Source organism: Cnephaeus nilssonii (assembly GCF_951640355.1).
Source record: "Cnephaeus nilssonii genome assembly, chromosome: 16".
In the NCBI taxonomy this organism is placed as follows: Eukaryota; Metazoa; Chordata; class Mammalia; order Chiroptera; family Vespertilionidae; genus Cnephaeus; species Cnephaeus nilssonii.
Genome location: NC_137087.1, coordinates 18,774,021 through 18,798,085, shown reverse-complemented (window position 1 = coordinate 18,798,085; position 24,065 = coordinate 18,774,021). Strand labels below are relative to the sequence as shown.

At 41.6% G+C, this 24,065-nt stretch overlaps 1 protein-coding gene across 1 annotated transcript in view; it reads left to right on the top strand.

Moving 5' to 3' along the window:
* The first annotated feature begins 793 nt into the window (after positions 1-793).
* MCU (mitochondrial calcium uniporter) overlaps positions 794-24,065 on the top strand; it is a 195,984-nt gene continuing 172,712 nt past the window's right edge. The window contains exon 1 of the mRNA XM_079793303.1: positions 794-956. Within this exon, the coding sequence (XP_079649429.1) occupies positions 810-956 (147 nt within the window). The 5' untranslated portion in view covers positions 794-809. The remainder of the gene's footprint in view (positions 957-24,065) is intronic.

Genomic DNA, 24,065 nt, shown 5'->3' with positions numbered 1-24,065 from the left:
TTTCACTAAACTTTGAAAATTCATTAAAATAACCTTTATATGATTTTATTAATTATCAACATGTTCTGTTTCTATAGTTTAATACTGGCAAGTGCACAAAAGGTCAAAGATGTTAAGAAAATAGAGAGTAGTGCTTCTGGAGAGTGTAAGAATATCAATATAAAGGTGCTAAAAATGAATTGAGTATTTAAAATATATACAGGTCTGTTAATTCATTCCAATGGCATGTACTCATTCTGGGACTTTGAGATCATAATCATTCTACCTCTCCTATACTATGTTACTTATCTCAGTCATTAGATCACCCTATGATGTAGGGTTAATTTCAGCATATCCAAATGCCATCAGTTATGAATAATAATTCTAGGCATGTTGTTGAGAGTTCCAAGCATGCCTAATTAATTATTATTAATTTGGTGCCTATTTTGGCGACTTAGAACACTCAGAGAGTACAAAGCTTTGCACAAATGTCTATTTTCCCAATTACCCTTATCACAGCTCTATCCTTGGTGTAGATTAGCCAAATCGAATATGCCATCTCTATTGCTGCTATTCTGAGGGGCTCGAGTGACAATTACCAGTTCCCTAGAATTTGCCCGTAATTGACTAGGTCCCACAATAGGTAACTCTGGAAGTGACAGGCAGCCTCAAGTGTGGTTCTCCCGCCTGTCGATTGGACCTTGCAGGAAGCCCCGCCTCATCAACTCAGTCAAGGGCTGCAGTTGGTCCGGCTCCGGTGAATGGCGGGCCTTAGCTCCGCCCCGGCCGTCCGCTGCGCTGCCTGGGTCGGCGCCGTTTCCAGTTGAGAGATGGCGGCCGCCGCAGGTAGATCGCTCCTGCTGTTCCTCTCCTCCCGAGGCGGCGGCGCGGGCGCCGGCGGCTGCGGAGCGCTGACAGCCGGCTGCTTCCCCGGGCTGGGCGTCAGCCGCCACCGGCAGCAGCAGCACCACCGGACGGTGAGTGAGCGCGCCCGGCGGCTCCGGGGAGGGCGGGGCGGCGCTGGTGTGTGGGAGCTGCCGGTAGGCAGGCCGCCGGGGCAGCGGGCGAGTTACCTCAACTCGCGGCCGCTCCCGGGGTTGCCGGGCACCGAGGGGCCGCTGTGCCCTTCAGGCGCCTGCGGCGGCGACCGGGAAGGGAGGGCGAGCGGAGGAAGCCGAGAGGACGAGGAGGAGGGGCGACGGCGGGGATGTTCCCGCAGGACCGGGGACACCAGGGCGGGGAAGGCAGGGACTTGAACCTCTCGCTGACCCGCCCCCGGGCCTCGGTCCCTCCCTCCGGCTTTCTTCACCGCCCTGCCCCGCTGCTCCCGCCCGGAGCCCTGGGCAAGTTGTCCCCTGGCCCCCTGCGCGGGCGGCTTTGGGCGTCCGGAGCGGCCGCGGCTGCCTGTGTGTGTGTCGGGAGAGGGGCAGCGCCTGCTTCTGGGAACCGTCCCCGGAGAGCGCCCGGGACCCGCGGGGCCGCTCCCCGGGCCTCTCCCGGCCCTTCGGGGATGGGCAAGAAGGAAGATCAAACTTTATCCCTCTCGGCGACTTCCTGCGTGCGTGGGCGCGGGGAGCGGCGCCCTTGCGAGGGATGCTGCATTGCTTCAGGAGGCAGGCTCCATCCCCAGTCCCTCAAGGTCCCCGGTGGTCCCTTCGGAGGGCCGGGCGATAAACTTGCTCCGGGTGCCTGCAGGAGCAGGGTGGGCAGCAGGCAGAGGGACGCGAATATGACAAGTTATTCAGAGTCGGATTTGGTGGTTGTCTTAGTTATTGCTGGTTTTCATTGGCTGGCAAGGATCGGGGAGTTTATGTCTGAACAGTTTGTGTGTGTGTGTGTGTGTGTGTGTGTGTGTGTGTGTGTGTGTGTGTGGTGTGTGATTTTTTTTCAATTGCAAGAGGTCCACTTGTCATGGAGTTCTAGACCTAACAAGTCTGCAGGTTCTCTTCCCTTGCACTTCCCAGACCCATATGTGTTGGTCTCTGGCCAACTCAGAAAGAGTGCAGGTTTCATGTCCTGGGGCTGAGCCCTGTAGGGTGTTCCTGAGAGAATCACTGCAGACAGCCCAGCCGGATAGAAGAAACTGGTCCCTTCAGCCCTCCACAAATACATCCACCTCCCCGGTGCTGATTACATGGCTGTTGAGTGGAAACTGGACTGGGGGTTTCTCAGAGAGGATACCCCAAGACCCATGACAGCAGAAAATGAAGTGTCTGAAAGAGCTTTGCAAGTGCAAGATGGTATTGTCATTATTAGTCATGGGTATGGACCCTGTTCTTACTCTTGCGAGAAGATTGCACTTCTTCATATTTGCCATGCTGACATGTTGCTTTGCTGAAGCTTTTGGGTGAGAGCCTAGCTTCTTCACAGTTCAATTGCGATTTGCAGGCTTTATAGCCTCCAGTTATGTGTTCTGTTCTCATAAAAAACACACGGGCACCCAACAATCTGATTGTATTTCCCTCTCAAACAATTTAAAGACTTCCCAAGTTGTCTTTATCGCTATATTTTTATAACACATCTGCTGACTTTGCACAGTTTGTTTTTAAGACTATTTGGGTGTGGTATTCATGGAGCATTTTTGAATTTGTGCCTTGTATGTTTTCCACTATGAGAATCTGTAAGGCTGTGTCTTCCTTGTGTGGGTACTTCATGGAAGTGTTCTGTGCTATTCTGGGGTAGGTAAAAGTAATGTGCTGAATTTGTAATGGAAAGAACAATGAAAGTGAAGTGTTATTTCTGAAGGGCAGAAGTGTTATGGGAATGGTGACTTGTAAATGAATTTTTTTCCCCAAAATTTCACAACTGATTATTTAAAATATATAAAGAGGTTTTGTGTGTGTGTATTTTGTGTGTGATTGCTCTGAAGCCATTATGTATACAGCTGCCTCCATTTGTTATTCTATGATTTCTTACAAGACTCAATTTGAAAGGTACCTCTTAGAGATTTGTTTAAGTCTTGATATTTTATGCCTGAAATTGAGGCCCAAGAATGGGAGAGACTTGATCAGAATCACACAGCTAATATGAATAGTTTTAGGACTTCCACCCACCCCCAATATTTTGACTCCCTTATTGTGTTCTTGTTGTTATGAAGTGCAATTGCTCCTTCACATCTCTTTCCTCCCTCACACTGTCTGTTAGGAAAGTATTAGTATTTCAAAACCCCATGAATGGGAATTCTTCTAGAAGGAGGTGTTGGTTTGAGGCACATGTATTAGGCAAATATGGAAACAACTTGCTCTATAAAAGTCCCTGGGAGACACTAAGGTTGAATCTTGCATAGGAGACATCCTGTGTATGTGCAGCAGATGGCACTCTGCATTGAACTAGATCACAAATCCAGCTTGTGCCACTTATGTTCTGCTGTAGTAGGTATGGCACATTAGAACGAGGAGGGCATTACAGTTCTGGTTAATTTTTTGCTTGAGAGGCATGTTTTTTGAAATCCATTTATCTCCAGTTTTGAGAATGAGTTCTAAGCAACACAGTTCAGCTAATTGGTAAATGTAGTTGTGACGTTATAAAATATAATTCCTCCTCACCCCCATTAAAACATTATTAAACTGGGTAAATAGGAATAAAAGTACAGGGGCTTATTCAATACTTTTTAGCACCATCTAGTAATTTTTCCTTCCCTGTTTGGAGCTCCCCAGCTTGTGACTGTAACTAAGACTGATGTAAAATGTTTGTTGCATGCCTTTCTGTGTGGTTAGTGAAGGTGGCTGCTATTTTCAAGGATGGTTCTTTAAGGGGGGACTGCCTTTCATTGTGAGCTGTGTAATTCCTTTGCTAAATCGAACTGTTTCATCTCTGATTATGACAGTCTGACTGTTGGCATTTCCTAGCGGTCAACGGCTATGCTGAATTACTAAATCTTATTTTCTTAAGTCTGTCACTGTACTGTTACAGTTTGTGGCTGCCCCTCAGTATTTTACACATTGTATTTCTTTGGCAGAAATATCATTTCAGTTTAAACTGAAAGTTTTAACCGAGGTTACATTGCCTGACACAGCGGCAAATCCCAGTTCTTTAACTGGGTTCCTCATGTCTGGCCCAGTCTTAGTTTCCCAGATCCACCCTAGCACAAATACTCCACTGCCCTTAAGGCAGTATCCCATATATCCATGCTAAATGTTTATGCAGTTCGTATAGCTGAATTTCAGTTTTCATCACCCCTCTAACCCTAAGGTCCATTTCAGGTTAGAGACTGTGACCTCCGACTCCTCTTTGAATCTCACATCCTCACTTTGCACATAAGGAGACAATGGGAGCTAAGGGAAGGGACTTGATAGTTTACATTTGTGGTTAATTACACCTGCCATTAAGATTCTTTTAAATGGAGGGAGATTCAAGTCCTAGTCCTATTCTTGATTTGTGTGGTTCCTGGCTCTTAATTCCTTATTATTGTTTTATTGTGTCCTCTCTGAATTCTGATAGAATATATTATTTTCAGGACACAGATTGACACTTGTCTTGTTCTCTAAATGTTTCATTTGTGGTACCTTATCTTACTGGGAAGATAAGGCAAGCACTGTGTATCTTATTACCCTTCTGTCTCTCAACTCCACAGTGCTGGGTATATAGGTGACACTCAGACAAGCATTAATTGAATATGTACCCTTTTGTCTGCTTGCTAGTGATAAGGCACAACCCTTCCCTGTTTTGCCTTGTTTAATGGCCTATTGCTTAGGCTGTCACATTTGGGTAATTGCTTTGTTATTGCCAGAGTTGTCTTTTTGTATATTACACTTCTTTGTGATGGATTGATGGAGAGGGTGGGTAATATTGGATTAGTTCTATAGTGGTACTAGCTTTCTATCCAAAGCCAGCAAAAGTATGATAACTAGCCAGATTATTAGAAATATAGTGGAACCTTGGTTCTTGAACTTAATTAATTCTGGAAGCCTGTTCGAGAAACAATTTGTTAAAAAACCAAATCATTTATTCATGTTAGAAATAATGTAAATTGAATTAATCTGATCCAGATCCCCAAATGATTTGTTTAAACCTTTCTTATAGAGAGTACATATTAGATGTATTGTTTAATCTATAAATAAACATTTAAAAACAAAAGAACATGAAATATAAGTGAAAATTAAACAAAAAGAAAATGAAATGTACAGTAAAAATAAAAATTTACATACACACTAGAACTTACCTTTAATGTTGAGAGCTGTTGACTGAATACGGAGTGGAGGGATGGAGGAATGTTATTGTTTGGAAGGAGAGTCCCTTCCATGAAAACATCAGGTAGCTATTCATCTGGGTTTCTTTCTCGATTTTGTCTCTTTGCTCCACTAGAACTTGCTTCAGGCTCACTGGGCCTCTTTCTCACTAAAAACCTATCCAATGATGTTTGTTTTTGCCTGTATTTTAACACTTACCTGAAGTGAAACACTGCATTGTTATTGAACAAGTTTATTGCACAGTTTGCTGCTTCTTTGTCAGGGTGATACAGTTATTTCAATAAAACTTTGCATTTCTCACCATTTCCCAAGCATTTCCTGGATTAGTGAAGTAGGAATACCTCCTTTCCCTCCTCCTCTGAAGAGAGCTCCTCAGCTACTGTCTGTTGCTCTGAAGGTCTTGCAGTTCCTTGGTGGTCAGCTCAGTGTTGTGGTCCTCCACCAACTCCTCCCCATCATCATCACCCATCTTCAAGCCCATGGACTTGCCCAGAGACACAATATCCTCTACAGCAGACACCGGCACATCCTCAAAGACCTCAAAGCCTCTTTCAGCAATAGACTCAGGCCACAATTTCTTCCAGCTGATTGCATGGTCCTGGAAGACACTCCGCCCATGCTTTATCTATTAGCCTCAAGCAAGTGGGGATGTTAAAATGTTCCTTTCAGAACTCCCTGAGGATTACATTAGTTGCAGAGGTCACCTCAAAACACCTCTGAAACAGTGTCTTTGTGTAGAGTTTCTTAACATTAGAAATGACCTGCTGGTCCATGGGCTGGATGAGAGGAGTTGTGTTAGGTGGCAAGAACCTAACAGTGAAGAAGCTATATTCCTCCACCAACGTGGCCTCCAAGCCTGGAAGGTGGGCAGGAGTATTGTCCATTACAAGTGCCCTGAGTGGCCGTTGTTTTTCTTAGAGGTATTTCTTCACACTTGGGACAAACACTTCATGAACCCACTCAAAAAATTGCCTGGTTACCCAAGCTTTGCTATTAGCTCTCCACATCACATTCAACTTGTTTTTCATGACATTATTTTTCTTGAAAACACATGACATTATTTTTATTAAATTCAGAATGATAGACAATTAGAGGCTTAAATTTAGAGTCCCCACTCTCATTCCCTCACAACCTAATGTCAGCTGGTCCTTCACTTGTTTGTGTCCCAGCAATGACTTCTCCTCCTGTGTGATAGAGGTCATCTTTGGCATTTTCTTCCACAGGAGGGCTGTCTCATGAGAAGTGAACACTTGTTGGGGAACAAATCCCTTGGCCTCTACGTATTCTTGAAATTCTGTCACAAAATTATCAGTAGCTACTTTGTTAGAACTGGCAGCCGCCCCATGCTTCTCTATATTATGAATGACACTTCTTTTCTTAAATTTATTGAATCATCCCTATTAGCCTTAAACAAATCATTTTCAGCACTCATGCCAGGGGTGTCTTTCAGGAGGTCAGTATGCAGCATCTTTGCTTTTGCACATATCATTGCCTCTGAAATGCTGTCACTGGCTGACTGCTTTTTGTTTATTCAAATCAACAACAATTTTCCTACCTCTGTAATTGCCTGTGACCCTTGTTTAGTGAGCACTTTCACACCCTTAGCAACATTACACTTTTGATGTCCTCTTTATGTATTAAAATTATGCTAATTGTTGATTTCACCATGCCATACTTGGTAGCCAGATTAGACATGACAAACTCCTCAATCAGACTTTGCAATTATTTCTTTTTAAGCTCTATTGCTATTCTCACAACTTTCCTTTTCACTTTGCTGCTATCACTAACCTTCTTAGGACCCATGGTGACTTCCTGTACGTATCTTATCTAATAAAGAGGGAATATGCTAATTGACCATCACTCCGTCACAAAGATGGCTGCACCCACAGCTGAGGCCAAGTTCCCATAAGGAGCCTTAACGAGCAATCAGCAGGGACCTGAGGCTACCCCCTCCCCCGCCCCCGTGGGGCTTGACAGGGGACCTCAGGCTGTGTCCCCCACCCGGCAGGGCTTGACAGGGGACCTCAGGCTGTGCCCCCTGCCTTGGTGTCAGTCTGGGGGACCTCAGGCCACACCCTCCGCCCCAATGCCAGGCCAGGGGACCTGAGGCCATGCCCCCCGCCCAGCGGGGCTTGACAGGGGACCTCAAGGTGCGCTTCCCCTCCTGGTGCTGGGCTAGGGGACCTCAGGCTGCTCCCCCTGCCCCAGCGCCAGGCCGGGGTACCTCAGGCCGCGCCCCCCACCAGGTGGGGCTTGACAGGGGACTTCAGGCCGCACCCCGGCACCAGGCCAGGGGACCTCATACCACACCCCCCGCCTGGTGGGGCTTGACAGGGGACCTCAGGCCATGCCCCACGCCCTAGCACTGGGCCAGGGTACCTGAGGCTGCGCCCCCCTGCCTGGCTGGGCTTGACAGGGGACCTCAGGCCGTGCCCCTCCACCCAGCAGGGCTTGATGGGGGACCTCAAGGCAGGCCCCTCACCCCATCTGGGGGACCTCAGGCCACGCCCCCCATCCTGGCACCGGGCCAGGGGACCTGAGGCTACGCCCCCTGCCCGGCAGGGCTTGACAAGGGTGGGACTGGCCGGGTCTGGATCTAGCCCAACTGGGGGGGCCGGCCGGGTCTGGGTCTCACGCGATTTTGAGGTGCATGTGGGTGGGCAGGGACTTGACTCTGGGTCCCGTGGTGTGCCCCAGACTCTGACTGGAGGAAGGTTTTCATATACATTTTACTAATTTTATTTCATCTCTGACACTTCTATTATAGAGAAAGGGCAAATAGCAATATTAAGTTATTTCCTCTAATTAATCCCCTTTTAATGTGCATGAATTTCATGCACTGGGTCACTAGTATTTAAATAAGAAAATTTGGATCTGTTCAACAAATTTTGATTATTTGACCTTTTCTTTCGCAAGAACTCTACTCCAAAATGAAATCTAAATAGAAAATTCAGCATCAAAAAGGGTGTATGTCAAAAGCAACAAATTGAATGTGAATCATTTTGGTTTTGGGGCTGCCTCATGTGTGAAGATGAAATTAAGGAGTGGTCATGGTCTTTTGCAATAGCACTTCATTGATACCATTATCTGAATAACTGCTGAGATGGTGCTTTTATTTCTTTTTATATTGTAATTTTGCAGCCCTGTGGGTTTTCTTAAAAATTACTATTTGTTGATTACTAATCAAAATTACTAATCTTGATTAAGGGCAAGATTATCTTTTGAGATCTTGAAATAGCTACTCAATATAAGGGAATCCTCTATTTTTTACTTGACTGATGAATACCATACCATGGCTCATGAATATATTAGAATTACTGGAATAACATATTATTAGGAAAACTAAGATGGAGGATATTTAGAGCTCAGAAAGACCTGGTTAAGGAAACAAGAGTGTAAGAGTGGTGAAATGGCTTTTCCCTTAGTAGCCCAGCAAGTTACTATGGAGCTGAAAATGTCTCATATGTCTCCAGGTTTTCCCATTCAATTCTTTCCCATTCAATTCAATTTCATAATTCTGAATTACATTTTTTAAAAGATGAAACTGTTTTTTAAAAGTGAATTGCGGTCAAATTCTTCCACTAAGTACCTAAATTAAAACTCAGTCTTGACTTACTCCCTGATTTAGATCAAGCTTGATGACATCTGTTAAAAACCTGTCCTCTGTAGGTTGAACACAAAATAGAAACAATGCATTTATTTGTTTCACTGAACTTTGTTAAGTACTTACAGTGAGGTAACTGGTGTAAAAATTAAAGTTGACTTCAAGCAAAGTAATTTAAATAAGTTTAGTGAGTTATTGACCCATAAATTGTATTCAGACTTGAATTTTTTCTAGTGATAAAAATATAACTTGGTAAATTACATCACCAACTGGGTCTAATAGTATGCCAAAATTGAACTTTTTCTAATGCAGTTCTGGAATAATTGGATAATATGACATTGCATTTTGATACCTCTCTTAAAAATAAGAGCCTTTTCCAAAGGTTCTTTAAGGGCATTAATGTTTATTAATCCAGAAAAGTGGTGTTTACCTTTTATTCTTTGTTTTCATACTTTTTCTTACTATTTATTGACCACTTTATTGTTTGGAGATCACTTGTAATAATCACCAGAAAATTGCTGAGAAGCGCATTAGGTGTATGAGGCTGTCCAGAGGACAGTCTCCAACATGCTTACAGGTTACATGATCCTTTAAACTTCATCTTTGCCTTCTAAGACAGGTCTACATTAGACTTCTTATTTATTGATAGTAAGTGGTGTTACAGGATGTTTGAGAGTATTACTGTTTGCTTTAAGCTTTAGTTTAGAGAAAGTTAATGTGACTGATAATTGGTCAAAGAACAGGAAAGCAAATAGGTTAGTTTGAACTGTGTGACCTATATAGTCAGAGGAGTAGATATAGAAGAAAGCATCTAAAGTCTGAGGGCATTGTGTTACCTCATTTAATACTTACCATAACCCTTTGAGAGGTATTATTATCCCAGTTTTATAGATGAGGAAATTGAGGATGAGATAGGTTCACTTCTTCTTAAGTGCTAGGGATGTAAAGATGGTCAAGACACATATTTTGGAACTGAGACTTAAGTCTCAGCCTGGCTAGAATTAAAGCCGTACGACTCTGCTGTCGGTGTGAGTGCTCCTTCCCTTGTATCTCCTCCTTCAGCCATGTTTCTTTCTGAAGAATCTACTGCAGTCTTCTTTCAAGAGATCTCACCATCCTTCCCACTAACTTCTTTTCTTAAATCTGTTTCTCCACCTTCCCCTCCAGGGATTAGCTGATGAGTCTCAGGCATGCTTTTTAGGTATCTTTGTAATTTAGTTTAGGATTCTAAAAACTCCCATTTATTGAGCATTGCTTCTATGTCTGACACTTTTATAACAGGCAAAGCACTACCCCCATTGTATAGAGGAGAAAATCAGGACCTAGAAAGGTTAAGAACCTGGAGTCATTTAGAAAATATCTGTTGAAACTCCTACTCTTTGTGAGATGCTGTGCTGGGAAAGAGAACTGCCTCTGAAGTGGTTGGCCAGTAGACATCGACAAAAAAAGCCTGTAACTGGCTTTGTGCCTTTCCCCCTCTTTATGGTGGTGTAGTGGGAGCACTTAGACCTGCCTGCAAGAGTTGGAGAATATTTCACAGGGGAGGCCTCACTTAAGCTGAACCATGAGGAAATATAATGTTGGCCACATTCCAGGCAGTACCAAGATCTGACATGAAGTATGAGGAAGTAAGATATTTTGCCAGTAGTTTATTACAACTGGACTCTGGGCAAGAATAGCTAGAGCCTGGCTGGTGTGGCTTAGTGGTTGAGAATCGACCCATGAACCAGGAAGTCACTGGTTCAATTCCTGGTCAGGGCATATGCCCGGGTTGCAGGCTCAATCCCCAGTGTGGGGCGTGCAGGTGTCAACTGATCAATGTTTCTCTCTCATCATTGATGTTTTTATCTCTCTCCCCCTCTCTCTTCCTCTCTCTGAAATCAATAAAAAAAAATAATCCTACATAATAAAAGCCCAGCAACCAAACAGTGAATGACCAGAACGACTGGTTGACCAGTCGCTATGATGTGCACTGACCACCTGGGGGCAGATGCTCAACATAGGATCTGCTCCTGGGTGGTCAGTGCACTCCCACAGTGGGAGCGCTGCTCAGCTGACTGGGATGAGCGGCGCTCCCACAGCGGGGATCCCTGCAGGCACGAATCCTGTGTACCAGGCCTCTAGCAAATAAATAAATATCTTAAATAGCTAGGGATTAGGCTGGACAGTAAGAGTGATATCAATAATAATTAATATTTATCAAATACACCATTTGCCAAGCATTTTACATAGATAATTTCACTTAATTCTTGTGACACCCAACAGTAGGTACTATTATCCTTGTTTTACAGATAGTGAAACTGAGTTACCTCAGACTGGTAAGTGACTTGCCCAGGATCACAGCTAGTAAATGACTTGCCCAGGATCACACAGGTAGTGAGTGACATATAAACCCAAGCAGGCTGGCTCCAGAGCCTGTTTCTTAACCATTGTGAGGGAATTAGACTGGGAAGGGACTTGTGAAGGAGTTGAAATTTTATTATGTAGGTCAGTGTTTTGTTTTTTAAAACTCAACCTACAGTAGAAATACAGTTTATATTATGACCCAGCATGTGCATGTGTATATAAGGAAAGTTTTATGAAACAATATTTTAAATTTGTATGAGTGATACATAGTTTCTATCATGTTTTGTTAACACTGGTTGGGACACACTTAAATTGGTTTTACAATTTAAGCCACAGTTTGAAAAAATCCTACCAGTCAATAGGTGAGCATTTGAAGAATTTCAAGTAGGGCAATCACATGATCAGGTTTGTGCCTTAGGTATGTCACACTGGCAGCAGTATGAAGACTGGATTGGAGAAGAAGGGACCAGAAAGCAGAGAGACCAGTAAGGGCTATTTTAATGGAACAGGTAAAAGATGCCTGAATGAGGTAGGGCAGGAGCACTGGGGAGAGAGAAAAGGGAATAGAGAGAAGGGAGACTTAGGAAGTAGAATTGGTAGAACTTGGTGATTGGATGGGGACCATCAGCTCATACTTGGTAGAAAAGAAAGTCATTTTAATTCAAAGCTTATCTGACTCTATTCTTCAGGCACTGAAACTGTGTGTGTCTCTTTACATACTGTTTGGTTGTTTTTTCTATTCCTCTACTTTTATATATAAAAACTAGAAGCCCGGTGCACGAAATTCGTGCACGGCGGGGGGTTGTCCCTCAGCCCAGCCTGTACCCTCTCCACCAGGATTGGGCCTAAACGGGCAGTCGGACATCCCTCTCACAATCCAGGACTGCTGGCTCCCAACTGCTTGCCTGCCTGCCTTCCTGATTGCCCCTAACCGCTTCTGCCTGCCAGCCTGATCACCCCCTAACCACTCCGCTGCCAGCCTGGTTGATGCTTAACTGCTCCCCTGCCAGCCTGTTTGCCCCCAACTTCCCTCCTCTGCCAGCCTGGTCACCCCTAACTGCCCTCTCCTGCAGGGTTGATCACCTCCAACTGCCCTCCCTTGCAAGCCTGGTCCCTCTCAACTGCCCTCCCTTGCAGGCCTGGTCCCTCACAACTGCCCTTCCTTGTAGGCTGTGTGCCTCCCAACTGCCCTCTCCTGCTGGCCATCTTGTAGTGGCCATCTTGTGTCCACATGGGGGCAGGATCTTTGACCACATGGGGGCAGCTATATTGTGTGTTGCAGTGATGATCAATCTGCATATTACTCTTTTATTAGATAGGATAGAGGCCTGGTGCACGGGTGGGGGCCAGCTGGTTTGCCCTGAAGGGTGTCACAGATAAGGGTGGGGGTTCCCTTGGGGTGTGGGGCGGCCTGAGCGAGGGGCCTGTGGTGGTTTGCAGGCCGGCCACACCCCCTGGAAACCCAAGCGGAGGCCCTGGTATCTGGAATTTATTTTCCTTCTACAATTGAAACTTTGTAGCCTGGGGCGGAGCCAAGCCTGCTGCTCCCTCCTGGGTGGCAGCCATTTCTGTGGCAGTTAATTCACCTTCTACAATTGAAACTTTGTAGCCATAAGCGGGTGAGCCCTGCCAGGGTGTGCGGAAAGCTTTGCTTCCCCTGTTGCCGCCGGCAACCCTGGCCTGCTCTCTCAAGCTCCATTCTGCCGCCCTTTGTTTGAATTTGTTTACCTTCTATAATTGAAACTTTGTAGCTTGAGTGGAGGCTTAGGCCTGCAACGGCTATGGAAAGCTTGGCTTCCTCTGTTACCTGGGAAACCTTGCTCTCTGTGGCTGTAGCCATCTTGGATTGGGGTTAATTTGCATACTCGCCCTGATTGGCTGGTGGGCGTGGCTTGGCTGGTGGGCGTGGCTTATGTAGCGGAGTGATGGTTAATTTGCATATTGCCATTTTATTAGAGAGGATGTGCTGACCTGGCTTAATTATTTAAAAATGATTTTTAAATTTATATAAAAAATTAGATGCCCACCTCATCCCCACATTCCTGCCTCCCCTCCCCTGCTCCGTGCCATTAGAATCTGGAAGATTTGCACAGCAATATGAATAAGTTCACATAGCAATATGAGCACTCAACAAATCTTTGTTGAGTGTGTTCTGTGGTATACTCTTCCAAAGCAGAAACTCTTAACATTATGTTCATTAATTAGAAAAATACTTTTGAGTAATTTTCTTTGACTTTGTTCTCCCTTATCTTTTCATTTTTGTAATATTTGATTCCCTTTAGGGCAGTGGTTCTCAACCTTTCTAATGCCGTGGCCCTTTAATACAGTAGCTCATGTTGTGGTGACCCCCAACCATAAAATTATTTTTGTTGCTACTTCATAACTGTAATTTTGCTACTGTTATGAATCATAATGTAAATATCTGTGTTTTCTGATAGTCTTAGGCTCTACAGCAGCGGTTCTCAACCTGGGGGAAGATGGACCATTGGAAGAAGACCATTGGAAAACACAGATATTTACATTACGATTCATAACAGTAGCAAAAGGTTGAGAACCACTGCTTTAGGGGATATTGAACTTTGTATGTATGATAGTACTTAATTTTTTTACCTTAAAAAAAGGCAAAAAATAACCCTAGTTATTCATAAGCATGAAATCTTTTCTCAGTAAAATTTTAGCAATCTTTCTTTTTTTAAAAAAATATTTTTATTGACTTCAGAGAGGAAGGGAAAGGGAAAGAGAGATAGAAACATCAATGGTGAGAGAGAATCATTGATTGGCTGCCTCCCGCACGCCCCACATTGGGGATCAAGCCCACAACCCGGGCATATGCCATGACTGGGAATCGAACCGTGACTTCCTTGCTCATAGGTTGACACTCAACCACTGAGCCATGCTGGCCAGGGTTAGCAATCTTTTTTTCCACATTAGAAATGTAGATCTGAGTTTCATACTGCTTCTGCTACACCAGTTTCTCAAGAGAGGTACATAAATAGAAATATGTAATTGAGAACATGTTATTTGGAGTGATTCTCTAGAATTTTAATTGACCAGGCACCTTACTGGTTATTTTTTTTAGAAAGCACATATTCTTTGGTCTTCTAGGTATTATAATACAAAGATAAGTATCTATTTATTATGACAACTATGACTATTTTTAAGAGATATTACAATATCTATGTTACCAGAAAAGATTGTATTTGCAATGTAGTTGGTGAACCTTTTTAAATCTCATGGGAGCAAAGGATTGCAGTACCATTACAGAATTCTTTTAGTTTTGTGAGATAGTTAAATAAATGAAGAGAAGGAAGTGTTAATAGGTATGTGTTTGTGCTTCCCAGTCACCAAAATAATGGTAAGTAATTGAAGAGGATTAGGAGCAATGTGGTATAATAGAGCTAGGCTCAAGGTTCTCTTCTTTTCTATTCCATTAACTTGTTATTTGTACTTGGGCAAGTGACTTAACCTTTTCTGTTTTAATAAGTAAGGTAAGCCTAAAGGGCTTCTTTAATCCTAAGTCATATATCATTTATACTAATAAAAGTCATATATCATTTATACTAATAAAAGGGTAATATGCTAATTAGAGCGGACGTCATCTGGATGTCCATCCAGACGTCCATCCGGACATCCATCTGGACAAAGCCACAGTGGCTGCGAGGCCTGGGGCTTAGGCAGCCATGGGCTCAGGCAGCCGTGAGCACCGGCGGCTGTGAGGCCGGGGGCTCACTGGGAGTGGGCCTAAGCCATCAGTAGGACATCCCCTGAGGGCTCCCGGACTGTGAGAGGGGGCAGGCTGGGCTGAGGGACCCCGCCTCAGTGCACGAATTTTCGTGCACCAGTGGGGTCCCTCAGCCTGGCCTGTGGGATCGGGCCGAAACTGGCTTTCTGACATCCCCCGAGGGTCCCAGATTGTGAGAGGGTGCAGGCCAGGCCGAGGGACCCCACCAGTGCACGATCGGGAGGGACATGAGAGGCTGGCTATCCAGGGAGGGACCGTGGAGGGCTCCAGGTAGTGTCCTGCCCGTCTTGCTCAGTCCCGATCGGCCGGACCCCAGCAGCAAGCTAACCTACCAGTTGGAGCATCTGCCCCCTGGTGGTCAGTGCACGTCATAGCGACTGGTTGATCAGCCGACTGTCTGCCTCCTGGTGGTCAGTGCATTTCATAGTGACTGGTCGACCAGTCAACTGTCTGACCCCTAGTGGTCAGTGCACATCATAGTGAGCGGTTGACTGGCCTTAGCATATCATTAGCTTATTATGCTTTGATTGGTTGAATGGCCAACTGGCCAACTGGACACTTAGCATATTTAGGCCTTTATTATATAGGATTATAAGTAATCTTATGTTATTGGGTGGCTTGTATAAAATCATAAACTCAAGTATAATGTTTTTGCTTATTCTTACAAGAGTTAAAGGCTTGAAGTGAAGAAAATAGCCTTCCATTTCCTTTTCAGGAAGTTCACATTGTTACTTCTCACATTTTGATGAGCAGTTTATCCTGCATTTCTCTTAAACAGGTCATTATGCCTTTAGTCCCATTTTCCCCTTTCATCTTCTTTTTTCAATCTAAACTGCTGAGTGAGTGGGGGGAGAGATGAGGATGTGTTGGGGACTCCATAGTTGTAGAGATGGGAGAAGGAAAAAAGCAGGTAATGTTGGATTGTTGAGGGAAGATGGGACTGTTCTAATAATTTGTTAATTCTGAGTTGTTGCCAGCCAACCTGAGTGTGAAAACCTTAATAAATGATTAGTGCCCCTAATCGTCCATTCTCCCAAACACTGTGAACTGAGCCTAAGAGTGTCAAGAACATAGATAGTCAGTGTTGGATAAATGAGTCAGTGAGTTAAAGAGTCCTAGAGACTATTGTCTAAATCAGGCGTCCTCAAACTACGGCCCATGGGCCACATGCGGGTGTTTTTGCTGTTTTGTTTTTTTACTTCAAAATAAGATATGTGCAGTGTGCATAGGAATTTGTTCATAGTTTTTTTTTTAAACTATAGTCCGGCCCTCCAATGGTCTGAGGGACAGTGAACTGGCCCCCTGTTTAAAAAGTTTGAGGACCCCTGGTCTAAATCCTTCCACTCTGTGAATAATGCACCTGTAGGTCACCTTGTTCTTCGTGCCTGGATACTACAGTGATGAGAATCACAGAAATATGAAGAAGGAATTACTTTTCTTTGATTCAGGCATCAGCTAATAATCTTAAAAGAGATCACCAACTGGACACTTAGCATTGTGCTGAAACAAGCAGGACTATGTAAAATGCTAAGTTAAAATAGTAATGAAAAAGACTATAGTGCTATTATGTTATAAGTAATTTAAGAAATTGACATAATGCATTTACCTGGCAAGTATTTGGAGTGAGTAGGGGAAAGAGAGAAGAGTGAAGGGCTAGGCACTGCAGAAGGAAGAAAGGAACTATTTGAAAGAGATGCTGCCAAATCTGGGTTTCTTACATGTATATATTTCCAAAGATGACAGATTTTTGGAGGTGTTTATTTTGGAACTATTCTTCTGTATTTCCAGCTGCCCCCACTGTATCCTGTATCTTGCACTGCCAGAATTCTGCTAGCTGCCATGAAGCAGGGCTGTGGCAAATGGCCAAGTGTGATAAAAACTCATTTTTCATTTTAAAACAGTATAGATATCAGAATACTTTAAAGAAGTATTTAAAGATAGATTGACTGGAGTTGAAGTAGTAAAAAACCTGAGACAATTGAAAGTTTTTTATTTTAATGTAAGTGCATTTCTTTTGTAAACAGAAGAATGCCAGCTTATATCTGTCTCTGTCAGTTTTTCTCTTTTTTTCTTCTCTTTCCCTGATCTTGAATGCTGGCACTAGAAGCACTGAATAGACAGGATAAATGAGTTTTCTAATCAGGAAGAGGTGGTGGTGTTTTTTATTTTTATTTTTGAGGGAAATCCATATATTCTGTGTAAATGTCTTATTACACGTATGCACATTAATAGTTGGGTTTTGTTTCTTTATTTTGTTCTTATTTTAACCCACAGAAAATGAAATCTTTTTTTTTCCACTTCCAGTTCTGACTTAAGCTTCAAAACAAAATGTCTAAGGATAGTTGAGATATTAAAACAGAATTACATTATAACATATTGCAGAATTTTGGAATATTCATTTATTAGATGGAAAATTGAACTCCAGGAAGTACATTCTTTAATTTTAACATCTCATTCTGCATTGGTGTTTGAGTAAAAATGAAATCAAGTTCATTTTTTGGCCAAGTGCCACAAAGTCAGGTGAGCTTTAAATATATAATGGCTTTCTTTTTAATGCTTGCAAGGCCTTTTAGCAGTAAAAGGGGGAAAATAAAGGCAACTATAACAAATTTCTTGCCTATAATGAGTTTTTGGTAAGATTACAAGTAGAGACAAGCTGGAGCCCTGAGTTATGAATCTCCAGGTCACATCACAGCCAGCATCAGAAAGTAACAGCACTAGTGAAAGAAAAGACAGAAGATTACTACTGATCAGCAGGCTGTCAAAGAAGCTCACTTGGAAAGGCTCTTCTATCACCAGAGGGTTTCTTTTGGGGGGATGGGTGGTGAGAGAGTCCCTTCATAAGGAAATTATATTGTGTTTAGGCAAACATACAAGGGGAAAAGTCTTTTTAAATTATGTCATGTCTGTAAAAACAAGTAGAAGACCGTATTTTATCTTGAGAAATTAAAACTACAGTTGTAATTGCTGCCCCAAGTATCCTTCCTATTTCCTGTTTTCTCTCCCAGAAGTCACATCCTCTCCAAATTGGTATTTACCATTTCCATGAGTTTATGTTTATGATATATATATATATATATATATATATATATATATATATATATATATCACACACACACACACATGCCTTATATAGTATTGTAAGCATGTTTTAAATCTTATTTAAGAAGATATTAGACTGTATGTATCCTTATGCAATTTGTTCTCTGCTTAATACTTTAAAAATATTTAAATTTCATTCATTTTTTATTTTTAATTTCTTGTGGTGTTTCATTCTCTATTTTACATATTTAACCATTCTGTTGACTGAAAGTCCTTTTAGCTGAATATTTGGGAGGGGGCAGGAAAGAGGAATACATTATGTCATTTTTAAAGTTAGACTGGGAATGTTGTTTTGACTTTCAAAACAGCCAGTTTCCTTTTTTGGTGTGGAATGTCCTCATTTATCATATTCCTGGGAAAACCCTTTGTACTTCCCAAGAGAAGACAGAGAAGAGTAATGTTTCATTATACAGATGAACATGTCTTGTGTAAAATGCACAACAGCATCTGCTGTATACAGCAAACTCATGAGGGATTAAGCTGCTGCAGCAAAATCTTGGTTTACTGTATAAAAACTCAGATTTTTCAAGTGCAGACAAGCTATGGATGGAAACTTGTTGGCATTTATTTATTGTTTCTTTTCTGTGTGTTTGGAATAAATTGTAATTTTGAACTTCTGTATTTTGCAAAAGGGTCTGTGTCTTAAGTGGTAAAAAGCCTTCTTGAATTGTGTCTTGGTTTTGTGGAGCAAAGGAAAACAAGGTCTAGGAATGAGGGGAGTTACTTCTTTTGAGTCAGGTAGTTGGTGTGAAAGAAATATTTCTTTTAATAATAAATTATATATATATTTGCTAGTGTGTATTCTTACATTGTAGTCTTTGTTTTAAAAAGGCAATCTCTGATAAATATTTTTTCTTCTTTGATTGTTTTCTTCTTAACATCTTTGATAATGGATTGAAAATTTTGCAAAATACACACACAGAGCTTCATTCAGGTTGTCCCTCCAAACAATTTGCCATAGTGCATTAACCAGAAATGCTGATGCAGCAAGGGAAACACTAATAAATGGGATGCTTTCCAGGGACTGTTGCCAAGGTGAGGCAAACACAAGCCGAAATTGAGAAGAAAATGTTAGTTAGGCACCCAAGATGTAGTCTGGCCAGATATGCTTGCTATTAACAGTGAATATCCCACTCTAATTAAGTTAATTGAGGCCTGCATAATTTGAATCACCAGACTATCTTAAAATGTGACCCAACTGTAAGCATTTGGAATAATGCAAGAATAGTCTTTAGGCTAAAACTGATTTAGAATGAAAACTCAAATTATTGGATAAATTATTGTGCCTCAAGAATGATTAAGCTTAACTCCCTGTTTCTTCCATTGTGGTTCTGAAGGAAATGATGCTGAATGGACCTGCAAGTAAAAGAAAATATTTCTTTTTTGGTAGGAATGATTAGCTAAAAAGAGGAGAGGAGGCATTGCTAATTGAGAATGATTTTTGTTTTTTTCACTATTGGTGCTTTTCATACAAATCACGCAAATATATATTTTTTCACAATTACTTTACCCACAAATAATGTAGGTATAAGGAGAGGAGGTAGTGGTTTGTGAACAGGCTTTTAAAAAAATTGTCATTTTTTTTATTTTTGAATGATCTCTTATTCAATTTGCCGAGTCAAGCCTTTTGAAACACAACTCCTAAACCAGAGAGTTGTGTGGCTAGGCAAATGAATCAGTTTTTTTAGTGCACCAAACAAGTTTTGCAAACTTGTTTCTGAAACTAGTCAAAGTTCCTGAATGAATTTGGAAAGCCCGAGTCTTCTATTGCCAGGGTACCCTTAAGTTTTAAAAAATATTTCTTATTCTTCATTGTTTATTATAGTTCTATTTGTGTTTTGAATGCTGGATGCATAGAGATGGGGCAAAAAAAAATTTCCTTTAAAAAAAAAATTTTCCCTTTCAAATGATTTTTAGAAGTATTGGTTTATGAGTTGTTGCTTTAGATCAGGCATCCTCAAACTACGGCCCGTGGGCCACATGCGGGTGTTTTTGCCATTTTGTTTTTTTACTTCAAAATAAGATATGTGCAGTGTGCATAGGAATTTGTTCATAGTTTTTTTTAAACTATAGTCCGGCCCTCCAACGGTCTAAGGGACAGTGAACTGGCCCCCTGTTTAAAAAGTTTGAGGATCCCTGCTTTAGATCCTCTATTTTTACATCTGTATGGATTTACTATGTGATTATCAAGGATTCAGTATTTTTTCTGACAAAATGTATATTTTAGTTTCTCATAACCAATCTGGATTTATTCTAGATTATAACTTACATTCTTTTAAAAGTGCCCTTTTGTCTTAAGGGTAACTGTAATAATAACTAACTGGCAGCTAAGATTGACCTAAGTAATATCTTTTCACATTTTCTTTTCTTTTTTGACATTATATGCTGAGGTACCCATGTCACCAGGCTCAGGAGGGCCTTTTCCTTTTACATTGACTTTACTTTTTTCTATTCTTTTAGGTCTTTTACTACCATTCCTACAGTGGTTGGCAAGATATCGTTTCTACCTCACTCTCCATGTACCATGCCAGTGACATCTTAGCTGCTAGAGTGTGGAGCTGGCCTGTGGGAGTCAAGTAAGTGCCTTTTTTACTATTTGGCATGGTTTTTGCTTACTTTGCAAAGCCATGTAGAGGAATTTTTTAAGATTAGTTTTTAAAAAGGCACTTGCTTGATCCTTGTGGGTTGGCTCTTTGCTCCAGCCTGCTACTGAACACCTGGTGGCCAACATGGTGCTGAATTTAGCGAGGTGACTATTGCAGAATGGAACATTTTTAGTAAGGTAGACCCTAAGGGCTGACAGATCTGATCTTGGCCTGATTAGACCGTGTATAGATGAGCAATCCCTGTCCCATCTCAGAATCAATCAGAACTTGTGTTAGCTCAGTTAGTTACTCTGGCCTCTTGGAAATTTAACAGATTATGGATGACCAAGGGTCCGCTGGTCTAAACCAACTGGGTTGTGTGGAAAAAGAACAGTTCTCCCAGGAGAGCCAATGACTTGACACTTACCTGAATTAGTTTACCTTACTATATAGAAGTGATATTTGCCCTTAATGAGGTTTGGATTTCTGTATTTATTGCTAAAGTTGCTAAAACCTGGTATTTTACTTTTGCAGGTCACCTTGTAAATTTTGCTACATAAATTAACACATCCCCTGTTATGTCATAACAACCATGTAAGGGAGAGTGTTTTCCTGCTCTGTCTTAGGTATTGGTGATGTGACCTGTTCACGCAGGGGAAACTTGAACATTCTCAGGTATGTGAAGACCATGATTCGTAAGCATTTGCTTCCTGCAAAAAAACCCAGTTTTTTTTAGTGTGAATTCATGATGTGGTTTTACAAAATCATTCTTGCCAGTTGATGTTCCTTCCCCTGATATTATAGAGCAGAGATTGGCAAACTATAGCTGGGACTACTGTGTTTTTGTAAATAAAGTTTTATTGGAACACAGATAGATCTGTTCACATATTGTCAGTGGCTGCTTTTGGCACTACAACAACAAACTTGAGTTGTGACAGAGACAAAGCCTGAAATATATGACTCTTTAAGAAAAAATTTGCCAACTCATGCTATAGAAGAACCAAACTTCAAGTTGCATTTAGATATAAACTTTCTACAACCACAGTTAAATTCAAATAGTCTTCTAAAGGGAAAGCCAAGGCCTGTGCCATAATGCTAAGTAGGAAGTAACATTTGCAATATATATAGTGGTGGGATTACTAATACAGGTTAATGAAGAGGAAAAACTATGTATGACAACAGTCCACTTTTTATTATATTATCTCCCTGCCCCTATCCCTCAGTAGGTGTAAACATTCATTCAGTGGTAGGATATTATTTTTCTTTCTAGACACTCTAAAGGTTTAGAGAACAGATAATGATAAAAGATTTAACTAGGACCGTGGTCGGCAAATTGCGGCTCGCGAGCCACATGCGGCTTATGGCCCATTGAGTGTGGCTCTTCCACAAAATACCACGGCCTGGGCGAGTCTATTTTGAAGAAGTGGTGTTAGAAGAAGTTTAAGTTTAAAAAATTTGGCTCTCAAAAGAAATTTCAATCGTTGTACTGTTGATATTTGGCTCTGTTGATTAATGAGTTTGCCGACCACTGAACTAGGCTATCTGGCATAGCCAAGAAGTGATAAGGTGCTCAGGAAAATGTTCAAGGACCACAGAGCAGATTAGTGGCAGAATTCAAAGTAGAGGCTAGATCTCCGCCTTCTTGCCCAGAGGTCCTTCCACTAGCTCTCATACCATATTAGGGTTGTTTGTTTTCCCTGCTAGCTGTAAGGCTAGTCTATTTTGTTTCCCTTTATTCATCCCTGAAGTAAAAGCAAAGACTCAGTGATTTAAACCACAAAAATTTGATTTATTGGAGAATTGACTTTACTTGAAGCTTGGATGTTCTTTATTGTTTAAAGATAACTAGGGTGTTGCTTTTTTAATGATTTATTAAGTACTTACAGTGTATACTCAAAAGATTAATAAGTTGGAATGAAAAAGAAAGTCTGAGCCTTGTTCATAATGTCATTGCTAGGAGCAAAACCAAAACCAGCACAGACAGAATGCTTCCCCCATATGACTATGTATCTAACTCCATAGATGAAAAGAGTGTATATGTCTGTGTATATGTATGCATGTGTAGGCATATAACAGCTCTTAAAGTGCATTTTTATTGCATTCTGAGAGGAGTTTAGCAGGTCTGTTACAATCTGCAGATTATGATAGTTTCAAATGGACCATCAACTTATACCATACACAAAAATAAATTCAAAATGGATTAAAGACTTAAATGTAAGACGTGAAACCATAAACATTTTAGAAGAAACCATAGGCAGCAAAATCTCACACATCTTACTGATACATCTCCTAGGACAATGGAAACAAAGGAGAAAATAAACAAATGGGACTACATCAAAATAAAAAGCTTCTGCACAGCAAAAGAAACCATCAACAAAATAACAAGAGAGCCCACTAAATGGGAGAACTTATTTGCCAATGATACATCTGATAAGGGGTTAATCTCCAAAATTTATTGGAAACTCATACAACTTAACAAGAGCAAGATAAACAATCCAATTAAAAAATGGGCAAAGGACCTAAATAGATACTTCTCCAAAGCGGACATACAGACGGCCAAAAGGCATATGAAAAGATGCTCAGAGTCACTAATCATCTGAGAAATGCAAATCAAAATGACAATGAGGTACCACCTCACACCTGTCAGAATGGCTATCATCAACAAATCAACAAATGACAAGTGTTGACGAGGATGTGGAAAAAAGGGAACCCTCATATACTGCTGGTGGGAATGCAGACTTCGTACAGCCACTGGGGAAAACAGTATGGAATTTCCTCAAAAATTAAAAATGGAACTCTCATTTGACCCAGTGATCCCACTTCTAGGAATATATCCTAAGAAATCACAAACACCAATCAGAAAGAATATATGCAGCCCTATGTTCATTGCAGCATTATTTACAATAGCTAAGATTTGGAAACAGCCTAAGTGCCCATCAGCAGATGAGTGGATTAAAAAACTGGCACATCTGCACAATGGAATACTATGCAGCTGTTAAAAAGAAAGAACTCTTCCCATTTGCAACAGCATGGATAGACTTGGAGAGCATTATACTAAGTGAAATAAGCCAGTCGGAGAAAGACAAGTATCACATGATCTCACTCATTTGTGGAATATAATGAACAACATAAACTGATGAAAAAAATTAGATCCAGAGACATAGAAGCATCGAACAAACTGTCAAGCCTCAAAGGAAGGCAGGGGAGGGTGGATGGGTGGGAGGAGATCAATGAACTTACATGCATATATGCATAACTCATGGACACAGACAATAGGGTGGTGAAGGTGTAAGGTGGGGAACGGAGGTGGGCTGGGAGAGGTCAATGGGGGAAAAAGGACATGTAATATTTTCAACAATAATGATTTAAAAAAATAAAAATAAAATGTATCCAGGAAATTATACACACACACAAAAAAAGAATAAATTTTATTTTAAAACTTTTGGATTTTCAGGAAAATGGTGAAGATAGTACACAAAATTCCCATTTATTTCCTATATTATTAACATCACACATTA